General features: G+C 30.9%; 3 protein-coding genes and 2 long non-coding RNA genes across 7 annotated transcripts; 3 read left to right on the top strand and 2 right to left on the bottom strand.

The window, feature by feature from the left end:
- The first annotated feature begins 1,791 nt into the window (after positions 1 to 1,791).
- Positions 1,792 to 3,423, top strand: LOC105253315. Of its 2 annotated transcripts, XM_011261270.3 has the most exons (3): positions 1,797 to 1,927; positions 2,942 to 3,170; positions 3,246 to 3,423. In XM_011261270.3, the coding sequence occupies exons 1-3, from the start codon at positions 1,874 to 1,876 to the stop codon at positions 3,344 to 3,346; spliced, it is 384 nt and encodes a 127-aa protein (XP_011259572.1). In that variant the 5' UTR covers positions 1,797 to 1,873; the 3' UTR covers positions 3,347 to 3,423. The 2 variants fall into 2 exon arrangements, with proteins under 2 accessions (XP_011259571.1, XP_011259572.1); XM_011261269.3 differs by having other exon boundaries at positions 1,792 to 1,927; positions 2,942 to 3,423.
- A 7,014-nt stretch (positions 3,424 to 10,437) lies between these two features.
- LOC109610128 lies at positions 10,438 to 11,531 on the top strand. Of its 2 annotated transcripts, none has more exons than XR_002192643.2 (3): positions 10,438 to 10,632; positions 10,797 to 11,052; positions 11,317 to 11,531. It is a non-coding gene; the product is annotated as an uncharacterized LOC109610128 (long non-coding RNA). The 2 variants fall into 2 exon arrangements; XR_002192642.2 differs by having other exon boundaries at positions 10,822 to 11,052.
- A 2,338-nt stretch (positions 11,532 to 13,869) lies between these two features.
- On the bottom strand, positions 13,870 to 15,147 carry LOC105253316 (tetra-peptide repeat homeobox protein 1). The gene is made up of 2 exons (XM_011261271.2): positions 14,749 to 15,147; positions 13,870 to 14,202 (listed from the first exon to the last, which is right to left on the bottom strand). The coding sequence occupies exons 1-2, from the start codon at positions 15,137 to 15,139 to the stop codon at positions 14,057 to 14,059; spliced, it is 537 nt and encodes a 178-aa protein (XP_011259573.1). The 5' UTR covers positions 15,140 to 15,147; the 3' UTR covers positions 13,870 to 14,056.
- A 2,636-nt stretch (positions 15,148 to 17,783) lies between these two features.
- Positions 17,784 to 19,225, top strand: LOC105253317. Its single transcript, XR_889370.3, has 2 exons — positions 17,784 to 18,042; positions 18,826 to 19,225. It is a non-coding gene; the product is annotated as an uncharacterized LOC105253317 (long non-coding RNA).
- A 3,543-nt stretch (positions 19,226 to 22,768) lies between these two features.
- LOC105253318 (ctenidin-3) lies at positions 22,769 to 25,052 on the bottom strand. Its single transcript, XM_011261272.3, has 3 exons — positions 25,029 to 25,052; positions 23,686 to 24,190; positions 22,769 to 23,321 (listed from the first exon to the last, which is right to left on the bottom strand). Exons 1-3 carry the CDS (start codon positions 25,038 to 25,040, stop codon positions 23,044 to 23,046), a joined length of 795 nt encoding a protein of 264 aa, XP_011259574.2. The 5' UTR covers positions 25,041 to 25,052; the 3' UTR covers positions 22,769 to 23,043.
- Positions 25,053 to 25,989: the final 937 nt, after the last annotated feature.

A 25,989-nucleotide genomic window follows, 5' to 3' on the forward strand; every position in this document is an offset into this window, starting at 1 on the left:
CTGCGCATTGTTGGCGGTCGCTGAGTGCATTAGAGCAAAGTGCATCCAAGTGCAGCCCCCGGTTGCGTTATGCCATTATCAGGATTACCAGCGGGAAATGCCTCTCCTGTTTTTCTCCGCACCCGCGTAAAATTGTCTGGTTAATTGTATTTCATTGTTAACTCCGCGCGGGGCTCGCGTTGTCTCTATGCGAGCGTACATGCAACGAGAAAAATACATTCGATGTATACATACTACGGAATCGCTCGTTAGCTTTGCGCGTTTCGCTGTTAACGATATATAGATATATATAAATCACGATTGTAACGTGAACTTTTTTTTACTGATTCCCATTATTTACATGCTTCAAAATTGTCGGAAAGTTATTAGGTTCAAAATTAATTGAACGGCGAGTAATGTTTCATTATTTAATTATTCATTATTTATTCTTAGAGAAAGAGACGAAAAAAGCATCAAAATTGTAAAACTTATTGTCCTGCACTTTTTGTTTTTAGCATTAAATTCCAAGTATGTCTTGTTAGTTTTTCTATTCTACATATTTATATATGCGATTGATAAATTTATTGACTACTGATTCTTATTTCTTGATTTACAATGCTAAAAATTATATTTAAGTAATTTGAATAATATCGATATAATTTTATCAATAATATTGATGACAATTTTAATCAATATTTTATTTAATTAATATTCTCTTATATATATTTATTACTTGTCGCCTGCTTTTTTGTACGCATTATCTTTTGCAAATTTATTTTTTTCTTTTTTTATTTGTTTTCTATTTTTTCTATCTTTTATTTCAAACATATTGACAATAAAGCATATATTTACAATTTTTTCAATCCTATTTCATAATTACCTATTTTATTAAAATAAAATGGGAGTCTCATTATTGAATAATAATTATGAAAATTATATATGGTGAAGGCTGTATTTGCACAAGTGCATGATATTTTTCATTATTTTCCATTTAGAATTCAACGAGAGGAGAGAAGAATGTCTCTTTGCGTTCAGTGATTTGTGTGCCGTGCGTTCGCTGTGTACTCACATCACAGATAATCAATTTTGTCTAATTAAAACTTACAACAGTCGAGCGCCAACAATACTATACGCATTGGGAGGTTAACAAACGCACATACTGTTGATGTATGTACAATATATATTCCATTGAATTGTCTGTTTATTTGCCAAAAATAGATGAATTACTCCAAAAAATTGTCATTATAATGATCAGTATAATAAACGTTTTTTTATTGAATAAATTATTATCTCTTAATTCTTTCTTTTAAAACGAATCAATAAACATATTAGTGTTATTATAAAATTTATTATATACACACACACACACACACATATATATATATATATATATATATATATATATATATATTTATATATAATTGAATCTGTATCGATCTCATTTAAAAATTTATTTTATTTTATTTTTTCACGTACATGTCTTTTTTACTCACTAGCTCGTTCAAATTTTATTCGTCGATATATTGTATTTTGCTTATGTGAATAATTTCTCCAAGGATATCACGAAACGTGAGATCGCCGCTATTCGATTGTAACCATTGTAAGCGTTCCTGTTTACATTATCACGTCTGTATTGCAATCGCAGTCGTGCAAAGAGCCGAAAACCGAACGCAGAGACGAGACATATCAATGTTTAAAGATATGTTTCGATACACAGGAATTTTGAATATTATACCATCAGTTTCGTGAATGATAGTTATTTGTGCGAGGAAATATGCAATCACTGCGAGTATAAAAGGACAGTTTCAAACAAGAGCAATTAATCGTGTGCAATTATTTAGCACAAGTATTAAAGTGATTGTGCTACATAAAGCGTCATTTGTGTGTAATAACCATGGTACAAAGGCAGGTTTTGTCTGTGATCTTCTTGGCGCTTGTTTCTGCTAATGTACGTAGATATTACATTTATGATATCGGTATTTTAAAATACAAAAAGTATAAAAAGAATTGTAGTTAAATTATATGTTTTAATATGACTTTTTAAAATTAAATTTGCGTCGTGTAACTATGATGAATATATTTTATATTGATGATTATTAAAATTAATTTTAACAAATGAAAAAGAATATTAGTCAATAATATATTATAAGATGATTTGAAAGCATTTCAATATATAAAAATAGTAAATTAAAATGGTGAATTAAAAACCAAAATAGTAGATTAAATAGTTAAAATATTAATAATTTATAAAATAAAATACTGTATATATATATATATATATATATATATATATATATATATGTCTGCATAAAAAAAATTATTAGAAGAAGAAAAAATTTAATATAAATATTTAAAATTTTAGATATTGATACAAGTAAACTACTATTTTCTTTTGTTACATTAAAAGAGATCTGTGTATGTGTATATGTTGTATGTGCATCTGTAGATATTCGGGGAAATTTGAATATTTTATAATAAAATTTTAATTAAATTTTTAATTAATTAAATTTTATAATAATAAAATAATATAATATTTTTCTTAAAGATATATAACTCCAAAATATAAAATAAAAATATTATGTATAAATATTTATATAAAGCTATCTAAATATAATTTACTTATATAACTAGTCTAATTCTTCTGCATATACGGACATTGTTACGTAATTTTTATAAAATCACTTTTAACATTCTCCATAATATTATATGTTTAATTTGATCTATTTATGTTGTAATAAATTTGCCGTATATAAGCGATTTCAAAGTTTTCATAATGTGGCTAAGTAATAAAAATTTTTAAATCTCCTACACATCGAGAGAAATATTTTTAATCTCCCATTTTGTTTATATGTGGTATTAAATATTACTGTGTACATAGTATTATTTATTGTAAGATATTTATAGATATATATTAGGTATATATTTTATTGGTTTAACCATATTTTGTATAATTATTATACAGGTAATTCAAGCAGGACTGTTACCACTAGGATTGTTTCATGAAAATTTTCTATCCAATTTTCCGGATGGTTTCAGCGGTTTTGGATTACCATATTTAAAAAACTTACGAATATTTCCAAAAATGTTTGGCTTAGGCGATTCATTCAGGTCTCTATTTGCAAATAGAGGAATAATGCCAAGTATTACGAGCCCCGCAATTGTAAACGGAATTGCAGATCCTGTTGCAAACGGTATTCTATCTTCGGAAGATATACCTAATGTTGGTCATTTAATAAAACCAAATTTTTTTATGAGACATTTCTTAGGCAATTATGGAATAGGAGGTCCTACAGGTGTATCCTCTCCATTCAGAGCTAGTTCTACTTCAGCTGCTAGTTCTACTTCAGCTGCTAGTTCTACAGTTTGAATTTAAGCTTTTAAATTTTAAAATATATAAACTGAAACTACTAATTATACTGTGTGTCAGTGTTATATATATTACAGTCACACATATATATATATATATATATATATATATATATATGATATATATAATATTTTTAATATATTTACCATAAATTAAATACATCGAGATTATGAAATATTGTAACATCAATTGTATTGTAATTTTAATATTGGTTGGAAATTACATATATTGTAATCGCAAGAAACTTGTTTGTGGATAAAAAAATAAAATATATTTTTATAATAGAGATGATGTTAATTAATCTAACTATATATTTCATTAATTTATTTATTGTTATCTTTTACTTCTAATTTATTATTTTTACAAAAAGGATTTTTACTAAAAGGCAAATAAAGACTAAACAATTAAACATTTATTTATCATAAAATTCCAATGTATATCCTTAATATCGACAATTTAAATATAAAATTATAAAGAAAATATAGGTACGAATATCGCTAAATGTGTTGCGTCAATAAAAATCAACATTCACATCATTCTGGAATTATTACATGTATAAATATTACGTGTTTACTTTGTTTATATCTTAATTTTTATGCTTTTATATTATTTTAATTTTTAACTTTTTACACTAATGTAAATATTTTGAGAACTTGTTGGTTTATCGCTATTCTCGATAATAATAATACAGTTGTTCGCTGTCATCATTTGCACATTAGTTTTTTCATTAACCAAGGATGATTTAGAATATATAATTATTATTATTTATTCTATTAATAAAAGCGGAAAAACAATATTTGCTAAATTTAAAAACATACGCGCGCACATACACACATTCATATATGTACCGAACACATCTAGCGCAGCGTCTCTTGACTGCTCTTGTAAAATATAGAATTAATAATAATTACAATGTAACAAAGTAATTTGTTAGTATTAATTTTAAAATGTTAAGCATTTGTAAATATTACGCTAAATATATCAAAAGAGTCAATTTAAAGAATAAATTGAAATAATAATAATTACTTCTCATATATATGTATAATTTTTTAAATGTGATATTTAATAATAGTTTGAAGTTAATTGTATTTAATAATAGTTTGAAGTTAATTGTATTAATATTTACAAATAGATATTATTTCAAACTTTTTTAAGCTTACGTTTTTATTATTAAATATTAAATATTTGTAAAATATTTTTTTATTACTTAATATTTTTGTTTTACTTTATTTACTTTTTGTTTTATTTTTTTTAAATTTATTTAATTAATTTTTTTTATTTAAAATTTTTATTAAACTTTTTTTCTTTTTACCTTTTATTTTATTACTTATTAGATTCTTTTTTACTTCTTTATATATATATTTTTTATTTACTTTTTACTTTATTACTTATCATTATGCTAACCCATAAGTAATTTTCTGTCAATTTAAAGATATTCGATTATTAAAATACTTTTTAGTTTTCCTGCACAAAATAATGTAGTAGTAATAATTAGTATAATAATTGTGGTATATATATGTGTGTGTGTAAATAATAACAGTACTATATATATAAAGTTACTATTTATAAGCACATAGTAATAACAAATAGAATATCAAATTGGGTTTCTTATTGTTAGTATCATTTCTGAGTTAATTCTGTCAGTATACGTGTTATGTATAACATTGTTTCTAGACGAAAATAAGTGCGCTCAACATATTGATCCACAACTATACTTAACTTTTCGAAAGGTGATCATAAAAAAAAAAACAAAACAAAAATTCCTTAAGATGGCTAATATGAAGTACATCGTAAGTTTTATTTAGTCATTTCTATTTAATTGTTGCATATTTTCTGTAATGCGAATAAAGTTGAAAGATTAATGTTTCGACTTTTTTCGAAATTTTAGATTTTACTTTCCTGTATAATGCTACTTTTGTTAGATGAAGACAATATAGTTCTAAGTTTATCTAAAGATTACTTTAAAGAAAAAGAATTTAAAAAAGATTTAAAAGGATCTAAAGAAAATTCACACGAATTAAAGGATTCAAAAGATTATGATAAATTTATAAATCCACATAAAGGTAAATATAAAGAAGTGCAAATGCAATTGCTCGCTATATCAGCAACTGAAATTATGAGATTAAATATATTAAAATACATATATCTTAAAAAGTATACATTTACAAGAAATGTATTGATCAAAATCTTTTCTTTTAGGAAAGAACTGCGATCACAAATTTAAAAAGTTTTACTGATAATGACAATCAAGATGGAATTGGAAATATGTAATCGAATTGGCAAAATTCATTGAAAAGTAAAGATTTTCTCTATTAAAATTCTGTTTTAAATTCCAGCTGAGACTCAAATTTGTTTTTTATCAATTTGTTTTTATGTTTTGTATCCTGTCTCGGTTAAAAAAAATTGTTCAGTACTTTGCATTTAATTTATAATCAACGCAAGCTTATAAATATTAAAATAGAAAAAATTGATAATTATTAATTGAAAATTTATAATAATACTTGGTTTTACAATGAATGATATATGATTTTATTAATTTTATTTGGTGATGGTTCAATATACTTCAATATGGTGACGGAATAATATTGTTTTAAAATTTGGATTGTAATTTAAGCAATGTAAAAATAATAAAAAAAAATTAGAAATAAAAAATAATTATACAATCCAATAAAAAGTTAATGAGATACATAGTTGTATTATATTAATTTATACCATTGATATTTATTATAAGAATATATTTTTATATGTGTCAATAATAAGTATTTTGGATTACAACTATATAATGTCCAACAAATGTTAAAATAACACTTATTTTATAATTTCGGTTTATTTAATTAGTATATGTATATTAAGACTATTATATATATATATATATATATATATATATATATATATATATAAGTATGTATATAATTTAAATTTTAATGTATATAATTTTTATATTTTATTTCTCTTTTAATTTTTATAGTTTTAATTTGAATATCTTTTATTATTTTTTTACATGAATACCATAATCGTGATTATATCTGCTGGTAGCAGGTTTTATTTATAATATATATTGGAAGAAATTTACAAAAGGACAAAGTGTCAGAATTGAATTATAGCTAAAAGTTGAGATCTAGTATGTAGCCTAAATACATTTATTTAATAAAAGCAGGACATTGACAAATGAGTTTCCGGAGTAAGGTTTACATTGCACGTGCGCTAGACTCATCTCACGTTTACATAAAACTACTAGTATTTTAATTGCGCTACATTTGCAATACAGTTGTAAGTTGTTATAATTTTTTAAGCGATTTCTTTGTACTATTTCTAAATAATTTGATTTTATTAATAATTTGGCGTTATTAAAGCATTACATGTATATGAAGAAGCCATAAGTAGAACGTATTTCAATAAGTTTAGCTACGTATTTCAATAAGTTTTTATTACTTATTTTATGTAGGAGTGGCTATAAAACGGCTATAACGAGTATTATAAATTCTAACTAGGAAAAGTATTGCGACATTTGTACACAGAAACAACAATATAAATCTCATCGACGGTAACAGTTAAGAAAGCAATTAACGATCGCCAATGCCAACTAGTCGTATCTCTATTTTATTGTCCTTGCACGAGACATTTTCTTCTTGATATATATTTTTTATCGTATCTACTTGCATTGTATAGATCTAGCATTTTTCTGTTTCTTGCTACCTATTAAAAATTGAATACAATGATTGTTTGATTTGATAGAGAGTATAAAAAATAAAATAATATCCGATATGTAATATGTAACTGTGTAGTCGAATAGAAAATTACGAAATGTTCAGAATTTCTATTTAGTAACAGTTTTAGTAACTGCTTTTCAAATCTGTAATTGCAATAACTCCTCGATAGGATTTCCATATTAAATATTTTTCGGATTTTTAGATACTTTATTTAATGATATATTTCTCGCTATAAATTGCGATAGTTTAATATCTTTGTTTTTATAATTATATAATAATAATTTTTACAATGATGATTATAGTGTGAGTCTAAACTGTTCGAAAAGATAAGATAATTTATAGATAGGTCTTTCGGTGTTGGCGCGATCATGGATATATATATGTAATAGAAAAGCTGATTGAAATGTATGGTTGTGCCGTAGCTATTACCTTTACGATGTTCGATAGGTCGACACATGATGGTGCTGCCCATAAATATTCAAGTCACAATCACAGTTGGAGCATATATCGTAGAAATTCAACATATTTCTTAGGAATACTATATCTGCGGATGCTTTACTTTTCAATAACAATCTGATTGAATAATACAACATTATAAAGCAACATAAAAATAATTAATTCTAAAATATTCGTAAATAACAGATTTTTAAATTTCTTTAGCTGATTTATATAAAAAGTTTTTTTTTTATATAAATGGAAATGTCAAATTATCAATGATTTTCAAGTTATAATTGAAAAGAAAATCTTTTTCGAAGTCAATTTTGAAAATAGGTAGCAAAATTATATTATTTAATAAATTTTAAATGGAATTTATGTTATAATTTTAATTTGAAACTTAATTAGTTATTATGCAAAAAATGAAAAGCTATTATAAATATTAAATACATAAATATTGTACATGTTTACGAAAAATAAATTTTGTTGCCCTTAATATTAATGCAATTAATTCTCGAATATTATTTCTATTATAATAAATAATGATTCTTGATATTTTTGTCAAAGAAAGAAATTGTTTAAAATTCAATAAAGATTTTATCATTAAAAGCATATACATATATCGCTCTTTCTTTAATCGTCTTAGAACACACACACACACACACACACACACACACACACACACACACACACACACACATGTATTTAAAATGGTGTATTGGTTGTAAAAAGATTAATTATATTTCAATCAAAAATTTTGGGGAAAATCATTGTTTATTATAATTACATACATTCTTAATTTTAAATAAATTTGATACCGCGATATTGAGTAATATCAATTGTCCGCAAATATCAATCACACAGGAATATATATTGTATTATATATCTGGGAAAATTAATATAGGAGACATACACAATGTGTATGTGTGTAGCAAATCCGATACATAGTTTTACTGCACAATCATTTGACAGCTCAAAGAGTTAAATATATAAAGGCAGAAGTCACTGTGTATGAAACGTTGTCCGTGCGAAATCATGCGAATGATTCAGACGTATTGCTGAATATGCATAGTAAATCAATGTATTCCCAATCGGATCGTATCATTTAGAGGGTATAATCGCATCGAGTTCGGGATATCATCGTCAGCTGCTATCACTGCGCGTTCATTCCCGTGTCTCACGTCAGCATGTCGAGTGATTTGAGAACAATATCAACGACGTGCATCCATCCCGGCCAATGAGAACGGATACAGAGTTACGCGTATGTGAATTTGCATAACTCGGTTCGTTGCGGACGTGCGGTGCATAGCTCGACGGTTGGTGTTGTCGTGCGATTTCATTCGTAACGTCATCGCGCGGTTCTCTTTTCCGGAAACGAAAAAATACGAAAATAGCAACATGGTAGGTATTTCGAAAAAATTTTAAATTTTAGATTAAAGAACTTAATATACAATAATAGAATCGGTAATTTATACGCGCAATGCAATGCGTACCTTTTCATATTATATTTTCAATAATCGTGTAAATAAAAAAGAGAATAAGCTAAAGCTTGAAATTTATTTATTTAAAAATTACAAATTTATATTTTTGTAATAACTTGCCATCTATTTAAATTATGTAAAATAATCAATATCGAAACAATATTATTCCAAAACAGCTCGATACCGCGTGACTTATATTTCACAAGTGACACAAAAGTGCATTACGGGCCAGTAGATTAAACTTTTCTCATCAAGCACGCGGCGGCGAATATTTCCGACATAACAAGCTTCCCTTCGACCACTCGGTTGATGAAGTACAATAAAGTTTGCTCGCTTATTGGCAACTTCATCGACTGTTTTTCCATGGTGACTTTTTCAATCCTCTTTCGCGCATTTTTCATGCGCGGACGACCTTCAGACTGCCAGCTGCAATTTCACTGATATTCTCAGTTCTTTCCATTATAGATTTTATTTACAAGTAATTTGCAAAAAAAAAATAAAAAAACGACAGCGTTAAAATATAGATATTATGTTTTTCATTATTATTGAATACAAAAATTTAGAAGGAATTTCATAAGCTTTATTTTTTGTAATTATATTTTATTTAAATATGAAAGAATAAACATTTTTGTACTAAAGTGCACACATATTTTAATCTTTTAAAGTTATGCTTAAAAATATATTTGATGAATAACAAATATATATATATATATATATATATATATATATATAACACATAAGAATATAATTAGATATTACCTGACATCGTAAACTGAATCTTCCAACATCAAGATAATATTTTCTCTTTTTAATTGTCTTAGAAATGGCTATAATAATTTTTATTCATATTCAGCTAAGTAAAATCATCCGACACATACATTCTTTAAGAGAAGTGTTATAAATAAAGGGCAATTTTTATATTGCCATTTGTCAATATCACTATTATATATTTTGTATAATATATTAAGCGATATATCACATTGCTATTCTTAATTTAATCTATCATATACATTACACTCAATGACAGAATCATGATAATTTACTTCGTGAATAATTGAGTGTTTGTTCCGGATGTGTGGATGGGGCAAACGAAGTAGAAAAAGAATATTATAAAAAAACAAAAAGTGATCCATCCAACTGATCCATCAGTCGATTTTCTCAGCTTTAGAAGTTTTATACGGACAAAATAACGGCGCCAGCATGAAATCTTCCATTAATAGCACGTTCGAAATTACTGGATTACTTACCTGTTGTTCCAAATTTTTATAAGCATTGTATATTTTCATTATTAGGAATTAAATTTATACATAATATACACATATAATATATAACACATATAAGATATACATAACACAACTAGAAATAAAATTTATACATAACCCACATATATTTTTGATATTATTTATTTCTTTGCTATTCAATTTAACAAATTAAGAAGTGAATCTCTTATATTTCTTTTCTCTAGGTAGTAATTTTCATTATGATCGCGATGACAGTCTCGATCGAGAGTGACACAGCGTTTTGGGAGTTATTCCACGAACCTGTAGTTCCATCAAGAATCGCAGTGATAGGACTAAAAGCTAGTGCGACGGCTGTCGTAAATTCAGCTGCTATAATCGCTGGTCAATTTATCAGACTCCATTAGCAATTGCATCTTCCGGTACTGTTATTGTTCCTGCAGATCCAGTCACAATGCTCAGTGTTGCAATAAAAATCAATAATTTTCATTTATTATTATATAATTTTATATGAAGGCAATTAATATGTTAGTTATAGAGAGTTTAATATTTTGAATTAAAGATACAAAGCTTTTACCTACGGTAGGATTCACGACAGCTATTGGCAGCAGGTCCAACTACGGTCGCGGAAACAACAAAAGATCCGACTATGGTTGCCGAAGTTGAACCAACAAAGCTACAGAACCGGGTCCGACAGCGATCACGGAGGATGAAACCGGTCACTGCAGCGGCAAATGCAACAGGTCCTAGAACTGCTACGCCGTTTCCTGCAGCATTCATAATCATCACGCTATTATGCCCGATACTTCAACCGATGTTGAGAGCGACGTTGACGATTCGAAGTAACTGAAGCATTGCCATTATAACAGCGATAAAAATCTTTATGACAAAGAGAGAAAAGATTCACAGTTTCTACAAAGATTAATATACAAAATTGTTATTTTCAAAGTAAAACTATTATTTTCAAAGTAAAACTATTATTTTCTAATATTGCCAATTTTCAAGATTTTGATAATTAGTAAAATTCTATTGTTAGATATGTTAAATTTATATAATCTCAGAATGAGCAATGTAATATATACTTACCAACCACTTTACATTTGTAGATCAAAGAAGTCAAGTTTGTTGATTTGTCCTCGTACAGTCAGGATTTATACAGTCAATCTAATGAGAAGTTATAACGGTATAGCTGTCAATTCTACGGAAAATCGCTAATAATATACGATATGAACTGGTTATATAAAGGCAAGACTATGACATATAATTAAAAATCTAGATCTTCTATAAATATATACATATAATTCATATGATACATACAGGATGTCCCAAAAGTCCCGGACCGGTCGAATATTTCATAAACTCTGCACTTTAGAAAGAAATGTTTCAGACAAAGTCTAATAAACTGTATTAATTAAAGACAGTTGAGAAACTTAAAAAAACTCAAAAGACTGGAAAAATCAAGAAATCAATGCCGAACTTATTGCATATATTAATAATATATTTTTATTAGTTTTGCTACTATATTAATCTGTTCTCCGCATGTTTGATCGCACATCTCATTGCCATTCTGCGATACGACAATACAAAGGTTTCAATTCAACTTACGAAGGAGATCGAAATTTAGCTCCTTAATTCAGATCTAAGTTTAAATTCTCAAATTTTACTGAAAAGGAGACTTATATTTTATGCTACATCTTGCTCCGTTAACACAAAATTATAAATCATAAAATAAATTTCTGATTATTAATTGCAATGTTTTATAATTAAATTATATTCACAGTCATTCGATATCATTAGCTGCGGTATCTTTGTTATTAAAAAATAGAAAATCCATTAGTGTATATATTAATGTACATAGTGTATGTATTAGTACAATATTATTTTGAATTTTATTGTATTTCATACTTAATTTCACAATAATTTCATTACATGATATAATAAATTTTATTAAAGAATGTGCAAACTGAGCAGACATATATATCCTCGAACACCGATTGTACGTTTGATATTAAAACATGCAGCGTAGTATTACGAGAGTGTCAGCAGTGCTGACATTTGTTTTGCATGTCTCACAGCTGTCGCTAAGCTGCTTCAATTTCGCAATTCATCTAATATATATATATATATATATATATATATATATATATATATCTATTTCGTGAATATGTACGTGCATGCTAGTCTTATCCAGCTTACAGAAAATTGCGACATCATTTACATCTAATGTGTTAAACACAGAAAACAGAAGCTGCTGTATTTATTCAGAGAGTTCTGCTGATATTATGTTACTAAGTTACATTTAGAAATTCTTAATATATGTCGCGAGATAAATATTGCTGCAAGAGAAATGTCAGTTTTATATCGGTTAGCTATGTAAAAAAGTTTATTAAAGCTGTGCAGTCCTGAACAAAATGACGAAAAATAGAGAAATCACTTTTATTTATTATAAATATTAACAATATATTACTATTAGTCTTGTTGTTATTAATGTTTGTTTAACTGGTGTGATATGGCTTTCAATTATTAATTATTTATGATTTAGGCTCATTATTGAATATTGTAATTGCAAGAAATAATAAATGTTTTCTCTTTTATATGGCAAATACATTTTATTTTGGATTATTATCAATAGTTGCACGCATTGAATAACATATGGAAACTTTATATGATGCAATAATATAAAAGATATATACACAGTTATATAAAATTAAGTTTCAATCAATATATATTCATCTTACAGTTATTAATGCAATCTACATGTGTTTGACTGCACATTGTTTTTTAAACTGCGACATGACGGTATTAATATCAATTTCATTTTAGCTTGCTGTTATAAGAACTTATAATACTCGTACCGGACTATGTTTTCCTGAAACGCAGAAAAATCCTCTTTGAAATGATAATGTGCGCGGACAATGCAGCCATAATTTTCGTAGTTTCCATAGCTGTGGAAATGGATACGAGCGGATGGTGATGAGACAGCTCCGTTATAATGCGGTGTCTTGTATTCCGTGACCATGATTAAAAACGCAGATTAAAGGAGCGAATGTCACGGCGCAAATGTGCATCGCGGAACGAAGCGGGAAATGCTTCGATATTCGCGCGAATGTTCTCAACGTCAACGCGGAGAATACAGGACTGATTGGTGTGATATTGAGGCAATTTCCAACAATTACCGTAGATATCATTGCGCAATTGAAACATATCGAAACTAATGGAATAGTGACATAATGGATAGAGACCAGCCAATTCCGATTAGCTTCTAAGCAGGTATTATACATAAAAAATAATTTATGAAATAACAGATATTTGTCGCTACAATAGATATTGATCATTAAAATTTTAATTAATTTGATATGCTGTATAATGAGCTTATGATGAAATTATCATATTAATCTTAGCTTATTCTTGTAAGTATATTTTTAACAAAAACATATTTAAATTAGAAATAGAATTATTTTATTAAGTATGTTTTTTTCTAATATTTTCTAAATACATAAAATATATATGGAAAATATTAGATATTAAAGATTATTTAATAAATTAAAGATTATTCTTATAAAAAAATTGCGTGGTGAAAAAATTTGCGTGGATATATCTAATTATAATAAAATTATTAATAATATGAGATGGAAAATGAAAAATGATAACATTTTTTGTTCCAGAAGTGCATTTATTATCATTATTATTATATGTAACAATGTATATACGAAATTATGTTATGTACACGTAACAGATAAGAAACGAAGAATTACGCTGAATGACGAAGATCGCGATGTGATTGAGTTGGCGAGTATCGAAGAGATCAGTCGCGTGAGAGGGTCCTTTATGTATTTTACCAGTGTCCTAATATCCAGCATATCCACGAATAACACCGCCTAATCCGGCGTGTCCAGCAGTGATGCTACCAGATGGACCAGCGATCAAGGCTGGAGCTGCGATTGGTCCGGCGATAGCTGCTGGACCTACAGCAGGACCAGCAAGTATCGCTCCTAAGAAACACAAGATATCATGACATAAAATAAGTAATAAATAAAGGTAATTGTATATTTTAAATTTAAATAAGGTTTTTTAAGAACAAAGTTAATAATAATATTTTCTAAATGAGATAATATTTTGTAATGAAATATTTTTAAATGAAAGTTTTTCAAATTTAATATAAGTGATTCTATAGTCTTATAGTTGTTTACAATATTCCTCAAATTCAACAAATTTTATAAATCTAGAACTTTAATATACATATATATTGTATATAAAATTTAGAAATTGATAAAAAAACTTAATTTCAAAAAAAGCTTGTTGCGTTTTATTTCGATATTAAGATATGTATTGCTGTAACATTAACATTATGTGTAACAAAATTATATTTATCTCTCTATATATATTAAAATATCGATATTAGAACTTTAAATTGTCTCGCTCAATTTTTTTTGAAATTTCTCTAATATATTTTCTAAAATATAATAATTTATAATATTTATCTTGCCATTTTAATTCGAATAAATTAATAAATAAATTTCTAGTTTATTGTGTTTTACCATAAGCTGCAGGCAATGCAAAGGCTGGCGCCGCGTAGCCAAGAGCTGGGCCAACCACCGCCGTGTGTCCGGCGACGCTACCGGAAACGACCGACGGTCCAGCAACTGCCCCAGTAACGACGGCACCGCCATCGACAGCCCCGGAAAGGCGCGCAGGTCCGACCACCGGCCCAGCTAGTGCGGATGGTCCGTTAGCGGGTCCAGTGAGAGTCGCAGGGCCTAAAACCGGGCCGGCTAATGCGGCGCCGTAGCCCAGGTAACCCGATGGTGCCGCGGTCGCCATTGACAGAACGGCTACGAGGAAAATCGCGATCAAGGAGTACATGATGAAGAAGTGGACGATGAAACAGAGAAAATTTCCTTCGATGGCTGAGGTGGATGTGGCTACCATCGATCGGCGCCCAACGCGCTTTTATAGCGACATTGTCTCCCCGAACGCTGGTCCAACGCTGCCATCGACCTCAAGGGCGGGGCACAGGACACGCCAAACATTCTCTGCGAGCTGCGACGCCGACTTATCAAGTCCGTTATCTAGTGTTGGTGACATTAAAGTGTGCCTCTAACGTCTCACCTCTCATACGTCTTGCCATGTGACACGAGGGTCGCATTGCTCCATTTCAACGCATCCGTCTATGGACTCGCGTGTTACGTTTTACCTTGGTTCGTTTGCGCAATCGGCAGTAGCAACAACAACAGATTGATATCTCGGTGCGATATCGCCTTTTGTTACAATTCACTCTCGAAAGCGAGTATGGAGATGTGATTGACATTAGGTCAACTTGTTCAAAAGCGAATGATATGGTTTTTATTTTTTTCTACCGATAACATTCCGCGTTGATTTTTAAAATCTTATTATTTTATCTAGCATCTCTCTTTTATTTCTTAGATCTCTTAGATTTTTCCAAAAAAAAAAGAAAGAAAAATCGGAAAAAGAAATATGTCGCGTAAATAATGAGAAAAAAATTCTTTTTATTTGAAAATATTATTTAATTTATAACATCGTCACATATTTTATAATCGTGAAGCGATATCATAAAAGAAGATCAGCGACTATTTATCGCGATGCATTCAATCATCTCGATGACCTTGAGAGTAAAGACGACTCACGTGTCTCTATGCGTATCCTCTTCCTGCTTTCTCTTGACTTGGTAAATAGACACGTATCCGTCGCCATTAGAACGATTGCATTGCATTGCATTGCATTGTACATCTGTCTAGGCGAGGCATGGGTTGCATTGCCCACGCGTCATTCGGGCTTTGCAGATTGTCACCAGGAATGAGGGTCCTATTGTTACGTCAAATATGAATATGTGTGCGTGCGTATATGTGCTCGCGCGCATATCACCAAGAGTTCGTTACATATCTCTCGTAGGCAGGAATCGTTTGCGGTGCCATTATCGGGCATCACACACAGCAAAGGTGAACTGTTGATTGAGCGGTACGGAAACTCTTTTTCGCCGCTGTATCCATATCATATCCTTCTGTCGAATGAATTCAAAAGAATTGCTTCGAATGTGTATAAACGTATGTGTATGAAAAGCAACAGACGTGTCAACTTGGACATTTCGTCATTTACTTTCATCGCGATATCTTTTTCTTCTCGACGAAAGAGGAAATGCATTGTATATGTCTAACGTAGATCGACGATTCTCAAAGTTTCTTGATTTGAAACCCACGGTTTTTCAACAGCAGAATTTGGCGGAGCCCCAACAGCGTATTTTCTCATAACACGACTTTAGTTTTCTTCAATCAAATATTTCTGATCCTCAATGAATTGTACGAATGTCATATTCTTTCCGTTAATATTTTTATTATATTGAAGTCATGAATTGTATTATTTCTTGTAATTGTAGTTGAATATTGTATTCTATTATTATCCTCGTATAAAACGATTCATAAATTAATCGTTTCATTAATCATGCTGCCAGCCATATTATTGGCAATGGTATATGTTTCTCTATTTAATTATCAAAGCGCAACCGCGAAACGTGATCGGCTAAGCAGGTTTTTAGCTACGTAAACATGCACCCTGATATCTCTTCTAACTAGTTTACAATTACAAAGCTTGAAACGCGACATAAAGGGATTATCAAAGTTGCTTACAAGCGTGTGCATCGCTTGCATTAATCGATTACCATTCGACTAATGGTTCTGCCGAGCCGTCGGCCGCAACGTTACACGTTTTCATCAAGGTGATCAGTGGTAGCCGCTGTAAATTTAGATTTGTACATCATCAATCACCGCGCACTGCCAAGCGAGTTGTGCTACAAGTACTATACGGTAGTGATAGCTTATCCTTCATTGCGTGGATTTTCAATATGCACGAGATTGATCGATCGTAGCATCGAATTATTTGTCTGCCAAGCGCGATAGATCACTCCATTGATCCTACCGAATTGTTTTTTTTTTATTTCTCTGCCCCCGGAACGAGTGTATTTAATACATATAATATTTTAATTCTAATATTTCGATCAATTTGCTTGCAATAACATATCAACTTTTTCTATATATACTATCTATATTATCTCTCTTATTTAATAGTTAATTGATAATTAATATTATTAATAATAATTTATTAATATATAATAACTAATATAAATATATTAATAATAATAATTTATATTAGTACACATACATAACAACACATTTTATCTACTCGTCTCCATAAGTTTTGAATGCTTTTTCTCCGTGACAATAAATACTTTGTAGTTTATTTTAGTGCTTCATTTGTAATACCGTTGAAAGATTTTTCTTCCTTCGATCTCCAGGCAGACAATCACGATCAATCCTATTATCGATAAACGTCTTGCATGAAGGTGATAAAATCAACTTTCTGGACCGTTGTTCGCCCCAACTTGAATGCTTGGGCGCGGTTGACGTTTCCGATTCTGTTCGAGGTTGCGTCGCGAGACCACGGCTATTTTTGATCCGATTAATCGATTTTTTTTTAACCTCGTCACGCAGGCTCCGCCCTGATTCCGACGTAAGTTCGCGCGTCCCACATGCCCGCCGTATCCCGGCTATAAAAGCTTACTTAGCATCAGCTTGTGTGGCAATGTTCCGTAGTGATGGCTGATGGAAAGTTGCTGCATCGCCGAATCGCAGCATCCTCCATCGTCGATGGAGATACTCTGCACGGTGATCAATCGGCTGCACGGCTTCAATGAGAGGTTCGATATCGAGGGATCGAGCTGGATGTGATGCTGCCGCGATGGTTTCGCACAGTTCCCGTCCAAAACTTTGCGGCGAGAGGATTCCCACAATCGCTTGGCACTTGAAGTGTTTACAATCCAGGTGAGTTGTATTTACATAAAGACTACAAACTGTTGAAGTAGCATAGCATGCAGCAGGCATGATTTAAGAAGTTTTATATCTTTTAAAATCTCATCGGAAAAGTATTTGCTCGTTGCTTCAACGAGATAAATCCATGAACGTTATATGTAGTAAAAGTTACATTTAAAAATATAATAGAAGATGTGTGTCGATGGCTTGTTAATGTTTCCATGTTTTCAATTTTTTATTTTAAAATAGATTACGGCAGTGATTGCTTCGTGAAGCAATTGAAAAATAATTATTATATCTAAACAAAACTCTAACAAATTATTCTCAATTGCAATTGATATTGGTTAATAAAAAGGCGCAATTATTTCAGCCTTAAAAAGCTAAAAACTTGTTTTCTGAAATATTAATTGGTATAGATAAATTTTATGTTTCGACAATTCGGTTTTAAAATTTTAAGCAAACTTTTAAATTTTGCAATCAAATAAATATAAATACTGCATATATATATATATATATATATATATATATATATATATTATATATATATTATATGCGTAGTGGATTATATGATTGGTGTGGTTTCATTTTAAACGATTACGCTTTAAAATATTTTTGTTTTTATTTTTTAAAAGAAATACTTTAGAAAAAATTTAGTGTAATTTGGAAGAGAACAAATTAATGCAAGGGAACAAGTATGCAAAGTTAAAACAATCAATTCAACTTAAAACAATATTCAAAATTCCACGCGATCTCTTTTCAAAAATTATATAATATATTTTTTTCAATTTCTCGTAGGGTTTCGAAAAGAAGTGCGTCGTTCGCGGATCTACATTCCGAAACTCTCATGGCCGTCGAAGAATCTATTCATCGACCTTGCGCGATCCACATCAACTGTTCGACGATCTTTCATGCATTCTGTTCGCCTCGTTATTAACAACCACGCCTCGCGCCATTTTCGCGTATATTATTATATATATAACGCGGAAGAAGAAAGCGAGAGAGAGAGAGAGAGAGAGAGAGAGAGAGAGAGAGAGAGAGAGAGAAAATGACATGACCCTACCAGAAGAAAACAATCCGGCTTTCTTGTTTCGCATTCTCCTCAGATCGATCGCCAGGAATGTTACTGGCTAGTAGTCGACGATCGGTCTCGGTCGTAACTCTGACCCGCGACAAGACTCGTGATTTATAGCGACAACGAAGACGAATTCACACACGGATTCTGTCGTTTTCAGACCCTTATAAATGCATCTCGCAGAAAGCGCGAATATAACAATGTTTTGTTAGAGTTGCCGGACATATAGTCGATACTTATGACAGCCTATTCAATTACGAGCAAATTGCACGAACTCTAGTTCGCTTATTTTATTCAATGGCTTTCAATTTAATAGAAAATATTGTTTTCAGAATCATGATATTTAATAGTAAATATTACATAAATTTGTAACTTATTTCTCTTGAAATTGAAAAACGAAAATTGTTGTTTTTTATTTAATCAAAATAGGCAATATTACTTTTTATAACATTGCATTTAATGCTTAAAATATTTTATTTTAATATATACATATGCGCAACTAAACGATAATGGCTATATGCGCAACTAAACGATAAATACTTTGAAATAATTAAAACTAACTAATATATCGGAAATTGAGATACTACTAAATTGAGATATTTTTTATTAAATAATAATCTATTTAAAATTATCTGATAAGAATTGATCAATTATTTAAACATTTTTTTAAAGAGGCTGATTTTGCAAAATTTGAAAGTTTCTCTTAAAAGAAAATATTGCAAAAACTATATTATTTTAAGAAATATAACTTCTTTTACTCATAAAAATTCATAGCATAAATTGACACACTGCTATTCGTCAAGAAAACAGTACTTTAATAAAGATACAAAGTGCATTATGGTATTTAATTGCTAGGGTCGCGTTAGCGTTAAAAGATCGATGATTTCTTTCAGTAGTTTATATCATCTATCTATCTCCATTCTACATATCTACCTCATTAATTATATTATACACGTAGATGTAATCAATTATTATATATAATATTTATAACTATAAGCAATATAATTTAATTATTTTAAGTAATAAACATATGAATTATATTAAATAGTATACGTATGAATTTATATCTCTTTTAAAATGTGTATTTTATGTTCATATAATTAATATTATTAAATTATAATAAGCTCAAAAATATAAACATTATAATTGATAAGAAATGAGATCAAATAAATTCTTTTTATGCATAAATAACATGATGATTTAAATAATGATTTAAATAATAAAATAAAATTATATATTACCGGTAATTTTTAAAATAACTCATTTATATGTATATATAATATTTATTTTGAAACTTTTCTCGATCTTTCATATTGCTAAATCTATTCGTAAATAAAACAATAGGAAAATTTATTTTATTTTACATGATATTCTATCATAACACGTTTTAGAATATTATTTTCCATAATTTTTTAATAGTGCTTACTGCTAAATAAATCTTGGAAACTTAAAAGTGCACAATGGAACGGAAATTTCTCACGGTTATGATCGTACGTCAACTTACCGCCTGCATGAACGGACGCCCGTTCTAATTCGCGATCGATTATCGCCCACTGTCGACGTACAGTAATTAACATCCGCGCTTGAATGCGCGTATCCACGCATTCATCGTGAAAACGCGAATGCAGCCTCCCTGGTGCAGCCTGTTGCTCAGTTTGTGCCTTATTCGCAACGATGGGCAACCGATTACAAACGGGTGACCTTTCGGAATTTGTGAAGGTTCGGTGCATTCTCACAATGCAGTTCCACCATCGCGATGATGAAACATCGCGAGATTACGTAGTCGTCATCGCTATCTCGGCCGAGATGCGGCTCGGGCCACGATTTTCCCATAGGGCTAAGGCCGCACTTAACGAATCGCTCGATATTCCGAGAGTGTGCATCGCGAATAGAGCACGGCATGACATATCTCATTTTTTTCCGATAGTGATCTATTGTCCAAAAGAAGAGAGAAAGAGAACAAAAACAGACACATGAAAATCCGAGATTAAACATCCATGCGCGTCGGTCCGGCGATTGTTAGAGAGTCGCGTGACAAACTACACATGTACGCATGTAATAGATATAAATCGCGTTTTATATATTCGGCTTTGCACAAATCCTATATAAATTACTCGCTAGTTGCTCGCCGATACTCAAATATATCGAAGGGATACCTTCTTGATATTCGATTCTCATCCTCGTAATTCGTTATCGAGCCTTGCTTGTAAAAATTTATGAGTCGATCGTATAAAAACTATACATTTTATTCTGACAAATTATAATTTTAGACGTATGTTTTATTTTAATCGCAAAAATATATCATAGCAGAAGCAAATACTGTATTAATAATAACGAGTATTATTAAATTAAAAATATAAGATTACGTTAGTGTAATTAATACATTTAGATACGCTGTTGTAATTTGTAATATATTAATTATATAATTTTGATGCACGATATCACAAATTAATTAAATAAATATTTGATTACATTTTTCATTTCAAAATTTGTATCCATAAAATATTAAATTTAGACGCTGCTTCAGAGACATAATTTTATTATCTAGTTTTTTCTCCACTTGTGACTTTTCATGCTTATTGTTAGTTTGCAAATGACGGATTGCGCCGAATGGTATCCGCTTCGAGTCACGCTCTTGATAATCTTATCCTTTATCAACGACGCATTGCATTAAGGCTAGATTTATGTTAGTCTGTCCGATTATGATTTTTTGCGCTTAGCGAGCATTCGATGAATAACGCGAGTTATCTACTATCGAGCGACACGAATCGTCGATAATGATCGATCTATGTCGAATATGTGTGAAATAAACGATCGTGCTGACCAATCAAGCGAAACATGAACGATTGTTTTTGCGCCAACGATTTTTACGCTGAAAAATAACGACATAAATTCGAAGATAGGCAAATGCAGGAAAGCTAGTAAAATGAAGAGTTCCGAGTTTAATAAATCGTTTGTATAGTAATACACGTAATGTAAATTGCGAGTGAAGATTGATAAAAGGTAGATTTCAGATATTTAGTTATTTTGATAAATTATATCATATTTTCATCGTTAAATTCGAGCAGACTAAAATCTGATGAGTGCAACATATTAAAAAGATAAACTAAAAAATGAGTTGAAAAAAGTCTAATGCATGTGCGTATGATTTTAGTATAATTTACAAGCTATATTTAACTTTTTTATTCAAGTATGAATACGCTTCCTACATAAGATTAGCTTGCAAGACGCTACTGTACTTATTTTCAACTATAAAATTTTCTGTAGTAATAGTTTGCTCAAGTAGTAAACAATTATTCAAGATTTTTACCCCACCGGATGTGATCGATAGTCGCTTTCATCATGGATAATTCGAGTTTCACCGATAAAGATCGGGTCGGGGTTAATAAGCCGTTGTCACGACAATTTGCGAAAGACAATCTGACTTAACGCGCAAGGCTTCCGTACGATTTTGCACAGGGAAATTTCAGGAAACTTTATTGAAGCAATGCTCTTTCTAATCCTATATGTCGATTTCATCGCGTTCATCATAAATAATTGTGCTTATAAATAAGGTTTAAGGATACGTAATAAAGAGATATGATAATAAGATTCGTGAATTCGATAGATCGGAGATCAGATTTGAGACACGGGTTAAAATAAATAACTATTCTGAATATTTTATACTACAAATGCCTCCTTTCAAAGAAGAAAGCGAATTTATTCCATTCATACACACAGAAGACATAAGTATCCATGAAAAAATATTAAGCGCGACGAACGACGTCGTGTTATACATAGCAACTTTAAATATTTATAGTTTAGGCTTCCCTTTGAAAAAGGTATCGAGGGGACGATTTTCTATTTTTGGCGCGACGATGTGAGATTCGGGAGGGCGGTCTTTTTGCTCGTTTTCTTCTTCTTTTTTTTGCGTTTCACAGGGACGTTTGTTTGACGCGCGTTTACCAGTGGCCGTGGCCATGGCCGAGTCCGGCATGGATGCCAGCACCGTAACCACTTCCGTGAGCTGTAATCTTACCGGAAGGACCGGCAATCACCACCGAACCAGCGTGCGGTCCAGAAACAGCCGCGCTTCCGGAATGAGGTCCGGCTAGGACCACACCATGGCTGGCCGGTCCGGCTACAACCACTCCGTGCCCTCCGTGCCCTCCGTGACCACCGGCGTATCCTGCGTAACCGTAAGCAGGACCAGCTGCATATCCTCCGTAACCTCCTGCGGCTAATAGAAGAAAATAGGTGGTAAAACGAATCAGAATCGGACATAGAATCGTTTAAAAGTAAATTTTTTGTTTCATACTTTAAGACATATTCATAAGTGTGTAAAAATAAATTTTGGAAATTTGTAGAAATTGTTTCTTATGTATAAAATAATATAATGATGCCTAAAATATTTTTTCTATTATATTTATGCAACATTATTTACTTTATATATTTTTACAAATCTTAAGACTTATTTTTCGAATCTTTAAGATGTTACATCTTGTACATAGGCATTTGAAGTTTTTCAGTAGAGAAGCTTTTATACTATAAATCTATCACACAGAGTAAAATATTTCAAGAGTATAATCCTTATTATTACTTACCGACATGATCACCTCCACCATAGGCACCATCGAACGCGCCACCGTATCCACCGTATCCACCGTATCCGCCTCCCACGTGCGCAGGACCAGCGACTGACGGGGTCACAACAGCTGGACCAGCCACGGCGCCTGATACATGAGCAGGACCAGCAATCGATCCGGATAATCGAGCCGGACCTATTGACGGAGCGGAAACGGCGGTAGCACCTACGTGTGGACCCACGACGCTCGTCGCTCCCAGCAATGGTCCAGCAATAGCAACTCCGTGTCCGCCATAACCCGCTATACCTCCGCCCGCTATACCTCCGCCCGCTATACCTCCGTAAGCCCCATAAGCGCCATAAGCTCCGTGGCTCCCATAAGCTCCATGGCCACCCCCATAAGCTCCATGACCACCCCCATAAGCTCCATGACCACCCCCATAAAATCCGTGACCGCTCAAGATAGCTTCTCGTTTTTCACGAGGTGCAGCAGCAACCACGGCGCATAGGGCGAGTGAGATGAACTGAAGATGCAAAATCTCAATTCAGGTAAGTGCAGCAATAAATTACGCAGGATTTATTTCAGCATTGCATTTCTATTGAAGCAAAAAGAGCTTTTGAGGAAATATACGTTTTAACTTCGAAGCTATATTTACATATATATAGTTTTGATTCATATGATATATATCATATGAATTACTTAAAGCATCGAATGATCGTGTGGAATTGTTTTCGAATCTTGAATAATGTTAAGAAACTAGAATAAGAGCCACCGCGGATGGTAATGCGTAAAGATTAATTGTTCGCGAAAATTTAAATGTGCACGAGGCATATGCATATGTTTTACTTGGTACATTTATCAAGATATAGATATAGATATAGATTTATCAAGATATAGATATATAGATTCTCAATTTTGAGAATTCTATAAACCCTCTTTACCTCCCTAAAGAGATTTTCGCGAGCAATTAATCTTTAAGAAAAATTTACGCATTAATCAAGATATAGATTCTCAATTTTGAAAATTCTATAAACCCTCTTTACCCTCCTGAAGAGATTTTCGCGAGCAATTAATCTTTAAGAAAAATTTACGCATTACCATCCGTGGTGGCTCTTATTCGCTATTTTCTTATCGTGTTGTTTAAGTATATATAGAGCCTAATTCCTTTCAATTTATTGAATAATGTTATTCAGTTATCGCAAAATCTCTCGATAGACAAGTACTCGACACATTTGTTACTATCATCTCACTCTATTGTCTCGCTAAAAGGCACAATAGACCCGATCGCGACACGTTGATTGTTTAGGTAACAAAGAAAAAGAGAGAGTCGCGCACTTCTGACCATCGAGACGAATACTTACGAGGGTCTTCATCGTGTCGACCGGGAATGCTTGAATGTGCCTACGGTCGACTTCGGCAGACTTTATATATACGTCTCCCAGGATCTCCGCGACCGCGCCCGCGCTTGATCCCTTCGAATCATATCCGTTGACGATGGTCTCTCGTTCATTGTGTAAGAAGGTCACCATCCGACACACCCACCCCTCTTCGGACCCTTTACATGACCCACGCCAGGAACTAGAACCTCTGGCTTAGAAATTTCAGAAACAACCTCCTTTAACTAATCCGTAAAGAGCACGTTTAAACTCACTAATTAAACATAATTGCAGGCATTCCGTTCAGTTTACTTTGCAATGAATGTTTCGAAATTCGAGACATATATCAAATAGTTATGATTGAAATATTTTTTTAATTGACTGATATATCTGAAATAAATATAATTTTCTTTATTTTTTTTCGTTTGGATCGATCTGTGTAGATTGATATACTTAAAAAAAATATATATGTGGAGTGTATTTCTCTTATTTTTAAAAGGACCATGGAAGTATAAAAGACAAAGAAACTTGATTCTAATTTTTTTAATAATATCAATTATTTTTCTGAATTATATAATTTTTAATCTTTTTTTTTCTTCTTCAAAGAAGAAATTCATTATTCTTCAAAAGAGAAAACATTTTATCTTCTTACATATGTACTTCATTCTATACACATCTATATGTTGCTGAATAAATCTTTCACACTTTTCTTTGTTACGAAAGTTGTCGCAGTGACATTTATATCTTTTTTTAAAATCTCTTTTATTTTTAACGAATAAAGAAGTTGGCTATACAAATAAATATCTGTTCAACAGGTTTTCATATTTTCTTGTTACAAGTGAAGTTGTTTTAATTGAGATCATCCAATTTAATCTTTCAAATCATGCTTACGTCTGCAATGGAATTCTGTGAATTATACAATAATTAGCATTTTACATAGTCACAC

The sequence above is a fragment of the Camponotus floridanus genome, unplaced genomic scaffold, assembly GCF_003227725.1.
Source record: "Camponotus floridanus strain SB8 unplaced genomic scaffold, Cflo_v7.5 scaffold13, whole genome shotgun sequence".
NCBI lineage: Eukaryota > Metazoa > Arthropoda > Insecta > Hymenoptera > Formicidae > Camponotus > Camponotus floridanus.

What these genes read in the sequence shown, in the direction of transcription:
- LOC105253318 (XM_011261272.3), bottom strand. An exon ending in TGGTGGAGGTGATCATGTCG is followed by an intron (nt 23,322 to 23,685) that starts GTAAGTAATAAT and finishes TTCTTCTATTAG; the next exon opens with CCGCAGGAGGTTACGGAGGA.
- LOC105253316 (XM_011261271.2), bottom strand. Translation starts at nt 15,139, where the DNA reads ATGGTAGCCACATCCACCTCAGCCATCGAAGGAAATTTTCTCTGTTTC. An exon ending in TGCATTGCCTGCAGCTTATG is followed by an intron (nt 14,203 to 14,748) that starts GTAAAACACAAT and finishes TGTGTTTCTTAG; the next exon opens with GAGCGATACTTGCTGGTCCT.
- LOC105253315 (XM_011261269.3), top strand. Translation starts at nt 1,874, where the DNA reads ATGGTACAAAGGCAGGTTTTGTCTGTGATCTTCTTGGCGCTTGTTTCT. An exon ending in TGGCGCTTGTTTCTGCTAAT is followed by an intron (nt 1,928 to 2,941) that starts GTACGTAGATAT and finishes ATTATTATACAG; the next exon opens with GTAATTCAAGCAGGACTGTT.